This window comes from Eptatretus burgeri, chromosome 2, assembly GCF_056783735.1.
Source record: "Eptatretus burgeri isolate ZD-2024b chromosome 2, Ebu_testis_v1, whole genome shotgun sequence".
Taxonomy (NCBI): domain Eukaryota; kingdom Metazoa; phylum Chordata; class Myxini; order Myxiniformes; family Myxinidae; genus Eptatretus; species Eptatretus burgeri.
Window position 1 is genome coordinate 91,373,914 of NC_140962.1, and position 17,206 is coordinate 91,391,119.

A 17,206-nucleotide genomic window follows, 5' to 3' on the forward strand; every position below is an offset into this window, starting at 1 on the left:
GGAAGAACAAAAGGCAAGGGGTGAGTTTACTACTGCCATTGAAATATCATGTTTTTGGTTGAAAGGAAAAACTACTTTTTTACTAACCCAGGTAAGTTGTCTGTACAATATATGCACAAGTCAGAGGTTGAAGATTGGGACAAGACAACAGCTTCTGTGGCCCACAGACCAAAGGTAACACCTGCTGAGCCAGCAGCCATGCTCTCAACAAATGGGCAACAACTGGAATCTCATAAATTCAGTGTTTGCTACATGAGCGCAACATTTGTAGAAATACAAATAGTTAATCAAAACATTTACCCGAGGCTGCTGTGACGTGCAGCAGGAAGTATGTAATGCTGTTAGGTTCACAAGTGTTTGAATTGAACAAACAAGTAATGAAAGTATTATTTCAATCATTATTTGGCAGCAACTTATGAATGTATGAAAGCAAAGTAAAATGACAGAACATCCTTCATTCGGTGCTAAACTGCATATCAACCCAAACTGCCTCATGTCAAACCTAACAGCAGACCAAACGTAACACATCTCCACACACAAACATGCACAATCACCATCACACGTGGTTTAGGGAATATTTACATGCACGTCATGACTGCCAAAAACGAACCATGGTCCGTTCCTTCAGTCACTGCAACCTGCATCACACATCCAATTTACATGGCCGAAATGTTCACACAAGATCGAAGTCCAATGAGAATCCAGTTGGCGAGTGCAGGCACTGAGGTCAAAGGATGAGACCGCAGAGGAAAGTCATGATGAAATGGCAGATTAAATAAATGACCCATGCGTTTTGGGCAGGAACAAGACCACTGGACAGCTGAAGATGAGGAACATTTTCTGAATTGCTCAAGTTCTTGAACTTGAACAGCTTCTTGAAGCTGATAATTTTTTTTGTTTAGTTTTCATAATATATTTTATACAAATGAAGTGCAAGAACACGTGGGTTGGTTACGCCCATCAAACTGGGAAATCCATCACCAGAGATGTGTCTCGCGTATCTCGGAGATTATCTGACTTGCCTTTTGCAAAGCCTGCAGAGGGAGATAAGGGCGTAGGGCAAGACGTGGGGCATAAAACACATGAAACGGAACAACAAAACCAAAATTGACATCAGAGTCCAACTGTTTCGATGTGGGAAACAGTGTGATCCGAACATGTATGTACCTGCAGCATATCCGTTGCCTCCTTGCGTCGTGTAGCCATATCCTCAGACTCAGTGAGGAGCTCATCCAGCAGTTGTTGGCGATACAGCTGACCCACGAGCTCACTCTGTAACGTGTCCTTGACGTGGTTCACCAGAAAGTGCATTACAGACTTTGGCACGCTGTGAAAGGGCAATGCTGCAATAAACGATTTCATAACCACAGCCTCACAAATGAACCGTATCCCAATAACCCTCGTCTACATCCTGTACATCAGCAAATTGCTCAATACAACGTCATGACAAATGAATAATGGTGATGGTTTGAAAGCCATCACCATGATTCGAAGTTATGTTGTCATCCTCACCCCCACCCATTTCCCACTTCTACCTATCCTGGATGTTCTTGCGCACAATGAGGAAGTATGATTTGATGAGACGCTCGATGATCTCGCAATCTCTCTGCTCACGTGCCGTCAGCTTTCGGGACACAGGAACAGGCTGAGTTCAAGGGTCGGGGTTCAAAAGTCTGAGAGATGGGTACCTGCGAAGCTTGAGCTCCAATAGCTTGGAGAGTCTGTGAAGGCATCGTCAAAACAAAAATGCAAAGAGCTCACCACATCTAAAAGGTTGACAGCAGAAACCTTTTGTGGACTGTAGGTTGCACCCTGCAAACGTGTTCGATCCTCGATCCCAGTCAAGCCATCTTGAAGCTGTTCCTTTTTACGCCACATTCCTGTTCCTCCGATGCCGTCTACCATACCATCTGGTCCGCTCTGAAGAGAGAAGACATTGGTGGTAACAGAGAGAAAAGGGAAGCAGTATCATTTAATTCCAACTTAGTATGGTGCATTCAGCATGCCTCGACATAAAGAAATACAATACAAAACCACGGAGGCAAAATAAATGGTACTTTTGACAGTAAGTGTGTAGTACACTGGAGTTCTTACATCCATGGGCATTATTAACCATCTGCACAGCAGGTGGTTTTTACTTTTCCCCCAAGAAAGGCAGACTACAAGGCAAAACTTGTCTTTTCTCCAACGGCCTCATCTCAGATCACCAATTTGGTTTCAGACCAGGTCACTCCACCTAGGACATGTTGCTTCTACTCACCCAACAATGGATGGAGGCCATAAATGTCACACATGACATGAGGGCACTCTCTGGACACATTTTGTGCTTCTGATTGTCTGGAATCCCCTTTGCGCTACAAATTCTCTGCCTTTGGCATCCATGACTAACTTCACACATGGCTTATCGACGTCTTCTACTAGTGTAACCATTGTGTGACTCAACGGAATCCTTTCATCCCTCCCTCTGAAGCAGTGCACCGATCACCCCACTCATTCCTCAACAGGATTTGCACAGCCGGAAAATAATCAAAATTAAGCTGCTGGAGGGGAGATGGGTGTGTATATCCTCCTCCAAAGTAAAATAACCCTTTTTGGAAGGGTTACCCCCCCCCCCCACTCTTTCCAGAGTTCTCATCTAAATGTAATGAAATATTGCATACATTTTTTACTACTTTCCCTGGCCAAACCTCTGAAGGCCATTTACTCTTGGTGACATTTCCAACCACTCATGGTTTAAAAATAAAAATTACCCCCGTGTGGGGGTGACGGTCATCTCTATAATACCGCAAGTTCTCAATGCTCAGTTCAGGTAACCGCGAAACAGTCCAAACTAACCGTTTAGATTGAAATAGTTCACAGAGATACACGAGGATAATACTACTAATGACATAATTAATAAATATGTATTGTTCATTTAGTACCCGGATTAACACATCAGAATCACCAGTAAGTGCAATACGTGGTTTTCCGGTCCGTCTACTCTCTGGGGACATTTCACTTCCGGTTGTAGAAAAAAAAACGAAAAAATAGGCTTAGCTCTCGGAGATTATGATAATCCTGTAGATTATTCTTCACTGATTATAATGCAATTTTCAGAATGAAAATTGGTCAAGTATTTATAGAGATATTGAGGTTTGAAAAATCGTTAGAGCTAGCAAATTCATTAATAATTACTAATTCCACAGAAGTTTTGTGACACTGCACAAAAGTAACATGTCAGGTATGAAAAAACATTTTGTATGCCAGATTCATTAATTATGGAATGTACTCATTGATATATTAATCAGAAAGCCCGAAGCATGCAGCATAATTTATCACTTATCTCCTCATCCGGGATCCGTGGCCTCGCCCCACAGCCTGCAGCGCTATGTCCGCCGGTGATTATGTTAGATATCAGCACGATTGAGAGGAGCCTGTGAATGATCCCTGCTGATGCACTGAATTGATGCAATCGTTCGGCCAGAATATTCGTTGTCAAGATGTTGCGTGATTAAATCACCAATACAGTCACTCGAATTTATACCGCCAACATACTTCTTAACAATCACCTTCGCCCCAGAAACCACAGTCAATCTAAACCACGCTGGCCACTGCTCAGACGCCATGACCGGACTACTGCACAGTTCTACTATGCAGTTTGGTTTAAGATGACTCGGCATTTTGGCGCGCGCGCACGAAATTATATTTTGAAAATAAATGCCGACGTTTACATTTCGGGTTTTGAAACTTTTGCACCTGCGGCGGAAAATGTATAAATATAAAAGGCTAAAAATGTGTTTTATATTTATATTTCATTTCTCCTTCCTTCCTTCTTTGCGAATCGCATCGGCATTTTTGGCCATCTTCCAGATCACGTGACGATCAAACGGGAAGGAAATTCAAAAATCTGTCCGGTTAGATACAAGATAATATTTTTTACTATCATAATCAATAAACAGTTGCCGAATATCTTGTAGAATGGCAGACTAGATAGGTTTTGAAAATGGCGATTTTTATAACTTACGTGACCTCGTGACCTTGACCCTGACCTTGAACCTGGACAAAAGTTATATCGTTGTGCAACACTCATCGACCTCTACCCACATACTAAGTTTCATCAAGATCGGAAAGAAAAATTATTGACGGACGTACGGACGGACGTACGGACATTTGGTCCGGCTTTATTAGGTCATCTCGGTAGAGATGACCTAAAAATCAATTTCACGCTCTTCACAGTTCACACCTGACGAGATGTGGATCTCCGTTATGATCCCAAGAAATTCATTCCACTGCAAGGTGACATTTTGAAACACGAATCGTTAAACTTGCCCTGTCCTGTCCTTCGGGCCTAAGCTGCTGCACATCAAATTGTATAAACAGCTACTAATTCAGCGATGGGGATATTAAAACAAACGGACAGACAGAATTTACAGCACATATATTCTGATTAGAGGCAGGCAAGAAGAGGTAATTGACAGCACATATATTTTATGGTTTTCATATTGGAAGCACACACACACACACACACACACACACACACACACACACACACACACACACACACACACACACACACACACACACACACACACACACACACACACACACACACACACACACACACACACACACACACACACACACACCCAGAACCTGAAAAAAAATTTGGCCTTAAAATTCACAAACTTACTGTGTTCTTCAGTGCCTTATCTTTTTCCAGAGGGTTTATGGTGTCACTTGATGCTGCAGGATGCAACCGTCCACGCCGCCTTTGGTCCTGTAAGAAAGATCCCTGAAAAGATTTAGCAATTAAGGCAACATTACCCATTTTAAGGAATCAAAAGGAAAAAAAAAAATTACCCTAAGAAAAGGACAAACATCCATCCTTGATCTTAGAACTTCAGCTTCCCAATCTCATCTTTAACGATATCCCGACTTACCTCCATGCTGTTGTTGATCTGTGATACAATAAGCGATGCATCAGCAAAATCTGGGTGCTTGGTGTTTATGTAGGCAAGCTCTATTGCTACGAGGTTGTGCACCTGGAAAAAGGTGGAGGGGGGAGGTGGGAGATGTGGTTAAAGGAAAGTATACCATTGGGGAGTGTGAAAGTGAAGAGCAGTACTTGGGGTTAAATTAGAGGCAGGCCAAAATTTCCATCATGTACCACAGACACACCTAACCATTGACCCCATGGTTCCCCTCTCCTTCCTCCTTGTGGTGCTGTATCAACAAGCCTGAAATCATTCCAACAGCATAATGCCTCACTAATAAATCTTCCGACTTCATTGTGTAAAACTTAGCAGAAGCATCGATTAAAAAAAATAAAAATCTTCATTTTGCTCTGTCAATTATTCCATGTCAAATCCACTCTGGCAATTAACCCGTATAGTAACAAAGTGATCAAAAATAAACAACAACATGCAGAAGTCATGAGAGCCACAATAAGAGTTTCACAATTTGAGAAGAAAAAAATCAAAAAGAAAAATCAAGAGTTCAGCAAATAAAACAAACTCAATCATGCCAAAAAGATCGGAATCTCTCTTTTGTACGCAGCACAAGGCTGCGGGGTAACATCATCAGCTATGAGGGTGCGGCTGTGCTGCTAATGCAATGCCCTCTGAAGGTGAGGGCAGGAATTTGGAATTTGATCATGGTGCCTGCAATAATTAGCATACTCTTCGCGAAGGACACCGTGGTATCTTTAACGTCCACCAACAAATGCTGGCAGATGTGATGTGATGTCCTCCAAATGGACGTTAAACTGGACGATACACACATTGATAAATCACCCTGCCTGTGAAACACCAGGACGACAGTTCATAGCTGGGTCTGGATTCAAACCCAGGCCAGACAACTGAGAGGCGAGTGTGCATACCTCTATGCCATCCTGTCAGCCCTTAAGCTTGAAATAATCCGAGGACTCTCGGGTCCAAGACCAAAGGGCACAGAACCGACAAATAAGCAATTAACTTTCTGTTCAATACCAAATCACTTTGTAACTCGCATTAGCAAAAGCTTTACCATGTCGTTGGCAATTGGTAAACGTCGCCGGAGAAGTGAAGTGACGACTTCAACAATGGCATCATGAAGTTTTGGGAAGCGCTGTAACTCCTGATTGGAGAAAAGTACAGAGGTAGAAACATTATGGAGATGGAGAAAACACTTTAGGCAAGAACCACAAGTGTGTCATTGCTTATAGACATGAGACATGATGGGTACTGCTCATAACTGTTACCTGCGTGCTGTAGGTGCTGCAGTGCTGAATGATTCTCTGCATTTCTTCATGAACGAGCTCCACACAGCGCAGACTTGGCTCCTCCAGGCGCTTTATCTGGCGCTTCACGAGCAGCTCAAAAGAAACTTCAGGAACGAAGAGTGTGGGACGGGGGCCCTGCAATACAATGCATGATAGATGGTGTGTGCGTGTGTGCCTCCGTTTTGCCGGCAAACTGCTTCAGGATGTTGGCCAAGAATTTGGATAAGGCATATGATGGTCCATTAATGCAGGAGACAATGAGTCATAGTGGGACTCCTTCCTTGTGCACTTTTGGTCGCCCGTATACCATAGGAACCACTCCATTGCTGCTGTACAACCATTTGTATTCCACAACCGAAAGTCTTCCAGTTGCTTTAATTCTGACTTTGTTTAACCTTTTGTTTAAACTTTGAGTTTAAAGGCCCGGTCACACCTTGACGTTTTAGCCAACGTATGCTGATTTGTTAGTTTTTTTTTCTAAAACACTGGCACACGTTGAATACGTTATGGGTAAGTTTTGATAACATTGAGAGCACGCTGAAAAACACTGCCATACGTCGTTGTACGCTGGCTTTAAACGTTGTACTTTTTGGCTGTCCTCAAATTTTTTCATGCTTGAAATTTCACGACGTATGCCGGCGTATGACTCACACGTTCCGCTACGCTGGCCACAAGTTGTATGCACGGTCTGCGATCGTTGACAGACGTCAACACATGCTACTTGTAAGTTAATCATAAGTTGAGACACGCCGAGGTAATGTTTAGCGTACCCGAAACTTATTTCTAACCTATGATTAACGTGTTGTTGGCACGTTACGCGATCGTTGCCACACATCGACAGACGTTACTTTTAAGTTACTCATAGGCTGAAAGACGTCGGTATAATGGATCGTCCTTGCGTCAGCGTCCACGGCCACGGCCAGGACACTTATTTGCAGCATTCTTCAAACTTTTCTTCAGCATGACGAGGATGTTCACACTTCGATGTCTAGCTTGGCTATGATTCCAATTGTCCATCGGCAGCGTCTATTTAAAATAGTCGGGTTTGAGCGTTTTAACACGTTCAGAAGAAACGCTTCAAATTTCAAAACCCCAGCGTCAAAAAACAAAGGCGAGTGACAGCAATTTAAATCGTTCATTGTAAACAATGAAAATAGCTGAGTGGTACCGTTTAAAAGTCGTTGAGTGTAAAAAAATCGAATTGTTGAGCGCAAGCGTCTACTTTCAATAGTGGGGTTTGAGCGATTTAGCACGTTCAATAGAAACGATTAAAATTTCCGAGCGCCAGCGTCAAAAAACAAAGGCGAGTGACAGCAATTTAAATCGTTCATTGTAAACAATGAAAATAGCTGAGTGGTACCATTTAAAAGTCGTTGAGTGTAAAAAAAAAAATCCAATTGTTGAGCGCAAGCGTCTACTTTCAATAGTGGAGATGCAGCCATTTAAATCGTTGAGTGGCAGCCTATGAATAGCAAACCCTACGTCACCGGCAAAGATAAACTTCCGCACGATATGGATAAGTTAGGCTATCGTTGGGCATAGTTTGTGAACGCCGGCTTCACGATAATTATTCGTTGGTATATCGTATCTATAAGTAATCAAAGCGCTCTATGCACATTATTAGTTCATTGTGCATTTGTCCAACCCGTTATGAATAGACCTAAATCGTAAAGACAAGCTATAGCTCATTGTTGAAAAAGCCCCATAAAAAATTAGCCGCGAAGAACTTCGAACAATGGTGAAAAGATGTCTCCTACCCGTGGACACGCGGACGCAAGGACGATCCATCATAACCCACACCCTCCCCCTCACACTCACACTCACCTACTACTGCCAACATGAACAAACTACTACTAATACTAATACTAATACTGATACTGTTACTGCTGACATGGACATCGACTCAAAAACACTGTTGGGTTCCCCTTTTATGAGCAGCATTTTCATATACCAATTCCCAAAACCGCTGGGAACACGTCTTTATATGGCAGTTGTAAGCTAGAAACACGTTCATTTATTTATTTTTTGTCGACCGGAAGACGTCATTGGAATACGTCTACATACGTCGATGTGTGTTGGGACTACGTAAAGAATTGGTTCAAAGCACGTCAAACATAAGTTAGAAATAAGTTTCGCGTAAAAAAGACATTACCACGACGAGTTTCGACTTATGAGTAGCTTATAAGTAGCCTTTGTGGACGTGTGTAAGCGTCCACATATCGTGTGTAAAACTTATCCCCATCGCATGCGGAACGTGTGTCATACGCCGAGTACGTCGTAAAATTTTGAACATGTTTAAAATTTCTTGACGTACTCTACTTACTACGACGTATGATAGCGTACTTTAGCGTTGTACTCACGTATACCAAACTTACTCATACCGTATTTGACGTGCCCCAACGTTTTAGACACATTTTTCTTAGGTCGGCATACGCTGGCAAGATCGCCAAGGTGTGACCGCGATGTTGTCACTTCCATTTCTACGGCAGTTATGATTCGAATCGTTGTGCGTCAGCCTTTTAATAGGCTACGTCACGACATCGTCGGCGATGCGTGCAACGCGCTATGCCTAAGTTAGACTATCGTTGGGCATCGGTTGTGTAGGCCGACAACAGGTTCAGCATTCGTTGGTATAAGTTATCTATAACACAACGAAACGTTCTGTGTCCGTTACCAATGCGTTATACATAAGACCAAGTCACTATGAATACGTCCGAATCTTTAAAAAAAAAAACATCAAAAGTTCAACGTAAGCCAGCGTTTTAGATACATTTTAATACGTTGCCATCGCTGGCTAAAACGTCAAGGTGTGACCGGGCCTTAATCTTTGTTCCTCCTTCTTAGTTGGATCAGAGATTAGCCACTCGTATGTATTTGCATCCTCAAACATATCGTGCATTTTTTTAGTGCACACGAGTCGATCCAACAGCACTGTTGCATGTCCCTTGTCTGGCGGGATGAATGCCACATCCATCCATTTTACGTCGTTCTTGTAAAGCCCGTCGTTGTGCCTGGCCCAAAATGGAATTGCTGCGAGGCATGCAGGGAGGTCGAAGCAAAAACAACAGCCACCCGTGATCTGACCTCGTTCTTAGTAGTGTCGTCAAGGTCAGTAATTGCAGACTCTACCCGGGACACAATGGTGTCGTTCGGAATGCCTCGGGGAGTGATGACCATTTGGTCGGCAAAACAGAGCGATCTTACTTGATAGCAATGCCTTTGATGAAAAAGCGAAACAGGTCACCATTAAACCACACGAGACCATGGTATTTTTTGACGTAGTCTCGTTAGCCACAAACGTGCCCATAGCCCTGGCGAATGAGGTGGCGAACCGGTGGTTGATGGAAGATGATCGGTGGAAACAGGCTGCGGGTGCCTTAAGCCTGATGTACATGTGCGACATGCTCTCTGCTTGCCTCTCTTCAACGTCCCTCGTCTTTGGCGAAGTGTATTACAAACAGGTTTTTGGCACTGCCATGGGCTCACCGATTTCAGCCACCTGCCAATATGGTGATTGAGGATTTGGAAGAATGTACCGTTCCGTCCCGACCAGTACAGCCAAGTGTGTGGTTCCCGTATGTGGATGACACTTTTGTCATGTATCCTACTGACATGTTGGACTCCATACATGAGGCCATCAGAAAACCTTTTTCATCCATCAATTTCACCCTTGATGGGTGAAAAATGGAGCCCTTCCCTTCCTAGACACGCTCATAACAAGGGATCCCAAACAACCATGAAGGTCAGTGTACAGAAAGCCTACCCACACTGACCTCTACCCCAATTGTGGTTCTTGTCATCCATTGGAGCACAAAAGATCTGTGGTACACACCCTCTCAAAAAGAGCACGTGAGATAAGTAACAAAAAAAAAAAAACCAGGGCAATCCTGGAAAAACTCAACTCAGATGTCTCGATATGCTGGGCGGTGCCTTCAATGGTGTTGCATTACTTTGTAGCAAACTTGGTGAAAAGCTGCAGAAGCGTGGCATTCTTGTCCTCAATGGGGTTACCATAACTGTTCATGAGTGGACTGGTACTGCGCCGACATAACATTCACGCGCATCTTCAGCTCCGGAAGGCAAGGCTGTCATTGTTACGATCCACCATCGAAGACAAGATGAGATAGGTGGACCATCTTCAAAGTGTTTTGAGGGTTAACGGTTACCCGGGCAGATTGCTACCATGAAGGAGGATTCTACATGGCCCACACAACAGGCTGGGACCAAAAGAACAACCCAGGGGTTTTTCTGTTCTGCCTTTTACACTGGGTGTATTGCAGAGGATCGGCAGAGTATTGTAAACAGCATGAGAGAGCAAGTTTGAAACAGTTTTTCACTCTCAAGAAAGCCCTTATGAGGGTAAAGGACAAGCCACCAAGGAAGGACAGGGCAGAGGTGGTGTATGCGGTACCCTATGGTTGTGGAGCCGAGTATGTGGGAGAGACAGGGAAGACCTCAGGTCAGCATATTGCTGAATACCACGAGGCCTTTGAGTGCAATTATCCCAACACGTCTGCCATTGCTAAATATTAGCTCAAGGCAGGACACACCTTTATGGGATAGGGTTAGCATTTTGGGTTTAACCCCAGACAGGACCAGAAGACAGATTCTGGAGGCTTGGCATGCAGAGGAAACAATCACATCGATCATGCAGGAGGTGGTGAATTTACCCTTTGCTTTTGGACGTCCCTTGCACAAACGCACTGGGGAATCTCGGACATTGCATGGGGGATTTCATGGAGTACGTCACCTGGCTGTTCTGTGAGGAGTAACCCCCCCCCCCACCCAACCTCCCTCCCTCCACCTCTTTACCGCACATGGCCACATTTGCCCATTATTATGATACTGTTGCATATTTATTCATTACATGTATTTAACAGCACGCTCCATTACACCTGATTGTGATTACTTGCAATGAGAGTGACTGGCTATTTCCTTATGTAATCAAATTTGTTTACACGAGTGCGTTGTTTGATCCATTAATGTGCTAATTGTTTTTAAAAATTTGACCATGGTCAGAATGCACGAGTGACGTGATACATGCGTTGATTGATTGTCCAGCTTTGCCCACCCCCACCTTTCGGTTATCGAGGATGTGATAATTATTATCATCACTCTTGAGAAATGTTAACGGATGCATGTTGCTTGGCAAATGTTGCTAATCGAAATGTTGAGTCATTGTTCAATTAAAGGTTGGAAATTTGCCATCGATTCCTTTGATTATACTCCCAACTGCAAACCTTTACACACACACACATATATGTTATGAACACCCTTTGGCTGGAATGGTGAGCATCAGCCACATATTATGTCTCACATGTTATAACCGCATAGAACAAAAACATGTCTGCCACCCAGATGATTGTTCCCGCCAATACAAACCAAAAATATACCATCAGAGATGGGGAATCCCCCGCCCCTCCCATTGAAAAATAATTGAAATCAGATAAGCGTTTTTCCATTTATTACAAAAAACATTTTTTTCAAGATGGCTGCCCCAGTCGGCCATCTTGGATCCAGCCACGCCCAAAATCAATAGGGTTCTTCCTTTTCAGGTGGTGCATGTGTGACCCAAATTTCAAATCGATATGGCGAACAGTTTATGAGTTATCGCACTCACAGCTATAAATGTTGACGCCCAGCCAGCCAGCCGGATGGACGGACCGCCCCAGTTGGCCATCTTGGATCGGCCACGCCCAAAATCAATAGGGTTCTTCCTTTTCAGGTGGTACATGTGTGACCCAAATTTCAAATTGATATGGCGAAAAAAATATTTTTTTCAAGATGGCCACCCCAGTCGTCCATCTTGGATCCGGCCACACCCAAAATCAATAGGGTTCTTCATTTTCAGGTGGTAAATGCGTGACACAAATTTCAAATCGATATGGCGAACAGTTTATGAGTTATCAAACTCACAGCTATAAATGTTGACGCCCAGCCGGACGGACGGACGACCCGGGTGACAACAATATCCCCCTTCCGCCACGCGGCGGAGGATAAAAACCAGAAGGCAAGTGCCATCGGGTGAAGATGTAAGCCAAAATGTGTGGAGCATTACGAAACGCACATGTATGGGACACGTCCATTTGAGATTGGGTTCTCACGCTCCACACATCATTACAGAGCCTCAGTTTCTTGATATGGGTTATGCTGGGTGGTTTGCTGTTGCCTTCCCAGCAGAGCAGTAATTTTGGATTTATTTAGGGTTCCAGCGATAGCTCACCTACTCCGCGAAGGACACTATTGGATCTTTAACGTCCAACAAATGCTGGGAAACAGGATGCCCAGTTTAACGTCCGAGGAAGTGAACACACATTGATGAATCGCCCTGCCTGCTTCACCAGAGTGACAGTTTAAAGCAGATCAGGATTACAATCTTGGCTCGATAGCTCAGAGGTGAGTGTGATGGAATAGAAGAAAACAAAGACAAAAGAATAATACCATTTTAAAAATAAATAAATAACATTACAAGACTAAGCGTTTAACATGGCAAAGCGTCATCGGCATATATAGATTAAAGGAGATCTCCGAAAGTAGTTCTGAAAAAAAAAAAAAACGACAAATCGCAGAAATTATGCAGTGACAATCGGAAGATCAAATTTACACCCTATTATTATTATTATTTTTTCCTTCTTGCCAAATGCAAATTTTCATGTAATCGCTTATGTAAGAATTTTCTACTGGTGACAAAACAAGGCTTTAGCACATTCACACGTTTTACCGTGGCGTTGCGGATAGCTGTGAGAATATCCAGTGTGGCCAGCCCTCCCAAAGCGTCCACAGACTCCAGCGTCCTGCCAAATGTCTCATGGAAGATGTATCCAATCCGAGCTCCCCCACACCTGCCAAGACGCAACATATTTTGTAGTGTTCACCCAGGACATCATGAGCAGTGCGATACCTCATTTATTAGCACAAAGTACCACTTGTTGCCAAGCCGGAACACTGCTAGTTGAGCGAGTCTGTCAGACCATTAAATCTACACAACATATAAATAAATTAATAAAATTAAATCTAAAAATTATCCCCGTGTGGGGGTGACGGTCATCTCTTATAATGTTTTTTACTATCATAATCGATGAACCGTTGCCAGATATCTCCTAAAATGACAGACTAGATAGGTTTTGAAAATGGCGACTTTCACAACTTTCATGACCTCGTGACCTTGACCCTGACATCGAAAAAATATGTCGTTGGGTATCACTCATCGACCTCTACCCACATAACAAATTTCATCAAGATCGGAAGTAAAAAGTCTTCCATCTTCCAGGTTACGTGGCGGCCAAACGGGACGGAAATTCAAAAATCTGTCCGGTTCGATACAAGATAATATTTTTTACTATCATAATCAATAAACAGTTGCCGAATATCTTGTAGAATGGCAGACAAGATAGGTTTTGAAAATGGCGATTTTTATAACTTACGTGACCTTGACCTTGAACCCGGACAAAAGTTATATCGTTGTGCAACACTCATCGACCTCTACCCACATACTAAGTTTCACCAAGATCGGAAAGAAAAATTATTGACGGACGGACGGACAATTGGTCCGCTTTATTAGGTCATCTCGATAGAGATGACCTAAAAATTAAGTGAAAAACAAACAAACAAGCAGTCATAGACTGGTACTCACAAAATAGTCAACTTGACTTCTGACCTTGTCTAATAAAAGCTGTCTCTCGAGAAGGTAGCGACGCAAACCAGAAGTTTCTACGATGATTCTGTACCAAACCATCAAAAATCGAATTTTTGACCTCACTGTGACCTTGACCTTTGACCGATTTTGACAAAATCTAATCAGCGCTAGCCATCACCCTCCTGAATCACGTGGTGTAATTTGACATTGGTAGCTTCTTCCGTTCGAGTTATCGTGCCTCCAAACAAACACACAAACACAGAGAGGACAGAAGTCATCAGATTTCGTAAGTAACCCCAAAAAACCAGGGCAATCCTGGAAAAACTCACAACTCAGATGTCTCGATATGCTTGGCGGTGCCTTCAATGGTGTTGCAGTACTCTGTAGCAAACTTGGTGACAAGCTGCAGCAGCGTGGCATTCTTGTCCTCAATGGGGTTACCATAACTGTTCATGAGTGACTGGTACTGCGCCGACATAACATTCACTCGCATCTTCAGCTCCGGAAGGCAATCGCGAATGTGGTGCATCAGCAACCTGAAGCACAAACCGAGCTTTTTGATGTGTGCCCACTTTTACAGATTTTTCTTGACATCACAATGCCTAATCACAACAATCTGCATTCTAACAATAATATTCAAAAGCTTGGTTGGATTCATCATGGCAGGTGTACTATAAGAACTATCAACATTCCATATAAATTATTGCAAAAACTGGACATTTGAAAAAAACAATCAGTGGTTTACAGCAACAAGCCATAACTTGGTATTGTGACTCGATGACAAGCACCCTGATTCAAAAGCTTGGTTGGGCCAAAGTACTACCTGAAGCAACACCAAGGGTGAGGAAAAAGAAAGCAGTATTTTGTCTTTCTGGTGGGGGACATCATGGCGGTGAGATCGGTTGCAGAGCTTTGGAGAGGGAGTGCAAGACTTTTTATTGGGACCACAGGATGGCCTGGAAGAGGTCACGCCCATGGAAGTGGATGGTCAGTAAGTGCGACCGGCTACCCACAAAGGCAGTGCCAAAGTTTACTAGGGCCATAACTGTGCCTGAGTGTGGCAATTTTGAATTCTGTTTTAGGTCTCATTTGGAAATTGTAGTTGTAGTTCTGGAGTTGGAGCTGCACCACCAGGAGAAGATCCCTTTCTGCTACCAACGCTTAGTCACGCAGGGCTGTGACGAGAGTCAGGAGAACATCAACATGCATCACCTTTGGGGGTCCACACCTCAACCAACACTGCAGCCACAACCATTGTAGTCCCTGTACGCCATCAGCTTTGTGCCCGTTTAAAGTCCGGTAATTGGAGCCATAGTTGAGTTAGGCGTTATTTCTCTTCTGTATACAAGTTTGCGCGTCCCTCCTCCCTTATTGTCCAGTCTACCCTTATCCCTGTATTTTATTGCAAATAAACATACCATTTTCACTACAAGAAGCATTTTCCCAACACTTGCCTCCAAGCATGTGTGCCGCTATGCTCGGCCTTGTTTGGGTGATCCTTATGGAATCTCAGTATGAAGTGAACACAGTATTATTACACACCGTTTTGGGATTTGTGGACGGTCTTAGACCGGTTCAGAGTCGTCAGTGTTAACGGACTCCAACACGTCATCTGGTGTCAGGCAGAGGGATAGTGGACCTGGATAAGAATCCCATCCTGTTGACAACTGGCATCAGGAGTGAGGGATTCATCCAAGTAAAATTTCAAATCAAATTTAAGCACGAAGAACATGGTTTGACCATGGCAAAATTTAAAAGATTTTACTTTCAAATTTGTGCGCATGGGGGAACAGACAAAATGGCAGACGGTGAGGAACGTGTTCGAGGTGAGCCGGGGGTGGTGCCTAGCAGGTTGAGCAGAGGGTTGAAACTTCAACCTCCCCCATTCCTGACGTAGCTTGGAGCCCCTCCCCTACAGGTTCGGAGTAGGCGAGTCAGGAGGCAGATGCAACGTCGACCCAGGGAATGTTGCAAGCTATAGAAAATGCTGAATGAAAGTTGAAAGCTTAAAAAAAAACAAAAATGGAAGCTAAACTTAGAATACTGTACTGCTCTACCCAAGAAAGTAAAGACCACCCCCAAGAAAAACAAGTTAAAAAAGAAAAAAGAAAGATAAAATGTGATTGCTCCTGTTTTAGTAATGTTGTGATGTGGAGTTAAAGGGCTAGCCCATATTTATGCACAACTAAAATGGCCACCAGCCTCTAGTCAGCCATCTTTGATATGATTGCAAAATCAGACTATGCATGTCCGAGAAATGGTTGAGGATGTGTTCAACATCAGGTTAAAAAAAAAATAGCATAAAATGGCCACCATTCGGCCATCTTGGATCTGATCTCTCAAAAAAATGATGTGTATATGTATGCCATCATGGACGGACATCAAAATCGACACCAAATCTGTAAGCCCCTGTTTCAGACCAAGTCCAACAGGGGCTAAATAAGATAGAGAGGTTTAGAGGGGGAGAAAGTAGCAGGATCGCCAGGGTGCTACCCGACGGAAGTTCAGGAGTACACTCAAGTAGTTGAGCCCGAGCTGGCGAGCCAAGTGTTCGAGACCGCACAGCATGGGAGCGAGGCCGGACCTACGCCAGTGAGCAAGGTTATGTTTATTGAGGTGTGTGAGCTGGTGTCAAGGGTTGTACCAGGATCCAGCGTGTTTGAGGTGGACACTGTAGGGGTCAACATGGCACCACCTTGAGTCTTTGACCCATTGCACAGGGGGTTTGCGCTGGCGGTCACACACGGGGTGGGTTGGAGGTGGTTTAGTGGCAGAGATGAGAAAAAGACAGGCAAATGTGGGCTGATGTCGGTTTGAGACCCAATTGATTTTTAAATGTATTTTTGTGATAAAATAAGAGATGAGAGTCATGGGCAGGTGGCCGCTCATGGCAATGGGGGAATTGGAAGAGTGTGGAGGGTCTATGCCAGCAGCTGCTGCAAGGAGGTGCAGAAAGGCAAGATCATAAAGGGATTGTGCGTCGCCGCATTTGGACACTCGATGCCTGAGTTTTTTTTGTTGTTGTTTGCATAAATAGTCGAAGCTTGAAGAAGAGCCAAGACAGTGAACGGATCAGAACCTAACAGACAAACAAAGGATGCAAAACATGCATTCATGGGGTGGACAAATTGGATGCAGAAGGAAACTCCAAGGAGGGAAAACTAGAAATGTGGAAGGAGTAGGGATTGGAGTGGGGTTTGCAATGGTAGAAAATATCATATCTAAACTATTTTAAATTCATACTATAAAAGGAGCTGTGCATGCATCTGTCCGGATTCCACCCATTGGTTGGACGGTTTGCCTGACTCCACCCTCAATTTCTACACTACAGC

General features: G+C 43.7%; 1 protein-coding gene across 4 annotated transcripts in view; it reads right to left on the reverse strand.

Moving 5' to 3' along the window:
• Positions 1 to 223: 223 nt before the first annotated feature.
• The window catches only part of DNM1L (dynamin 1 like), a 55,144-nt gene continuing 38,161 nt past the window's right edge, over positions 224 to 17,206 (reverse strand). For 3 of the 4 annotated variants that reach the window (XM_085870294.1, XM_085870292.1, XM_085870295.1), the window contains 10 exons: positions 14,204 to 14,410; positions 12,960 to 13,080; positions 6,218 to 6,373; positions 6,004 to 6,093; positions 4,920 to 5,021; positions 4,670 to 4,771; positions 1,762 to 1,920; positions 1,536 to 1,645; positions 1,168 to 1,327; positions 224 to 1,034 (listed from right to left, as the gene is read on the reverse strand). In XM_085870294.1, coding sequence (XP_085726420.1) covers positions 978 to 1,034; positions 1,168 to 1,327; positions 1,536 to 1,645; positions 1,762 to 1,920; positions 4,670 to 4,771; positions 4,920 to 5,021; positions 6,004 to 6,093; positions 6,218 to 6,373; positions 12,960 to 13,080; positions 14,204 to 14,410 — 1,264 coding nt within the window. In that variant the 3' untranslated portion in view covers positions 224 to 977. The remainder of the gene's footprint in view (positions 1,035 to 1,167; positions 1,328 to 1,535; positions 1,646 to 1,761; positions 1,921 to 4,669; positions 4,772 to 4,919; positions 5,022 to 6,003; positions 6,094 to 6,217; positions 6,374 to 12,959; positions 13,081 to 14,203; positions 14,411 to 17,206) is intronic. The other variant, XM_085870293.1, reaches the window with a different exon arrangement.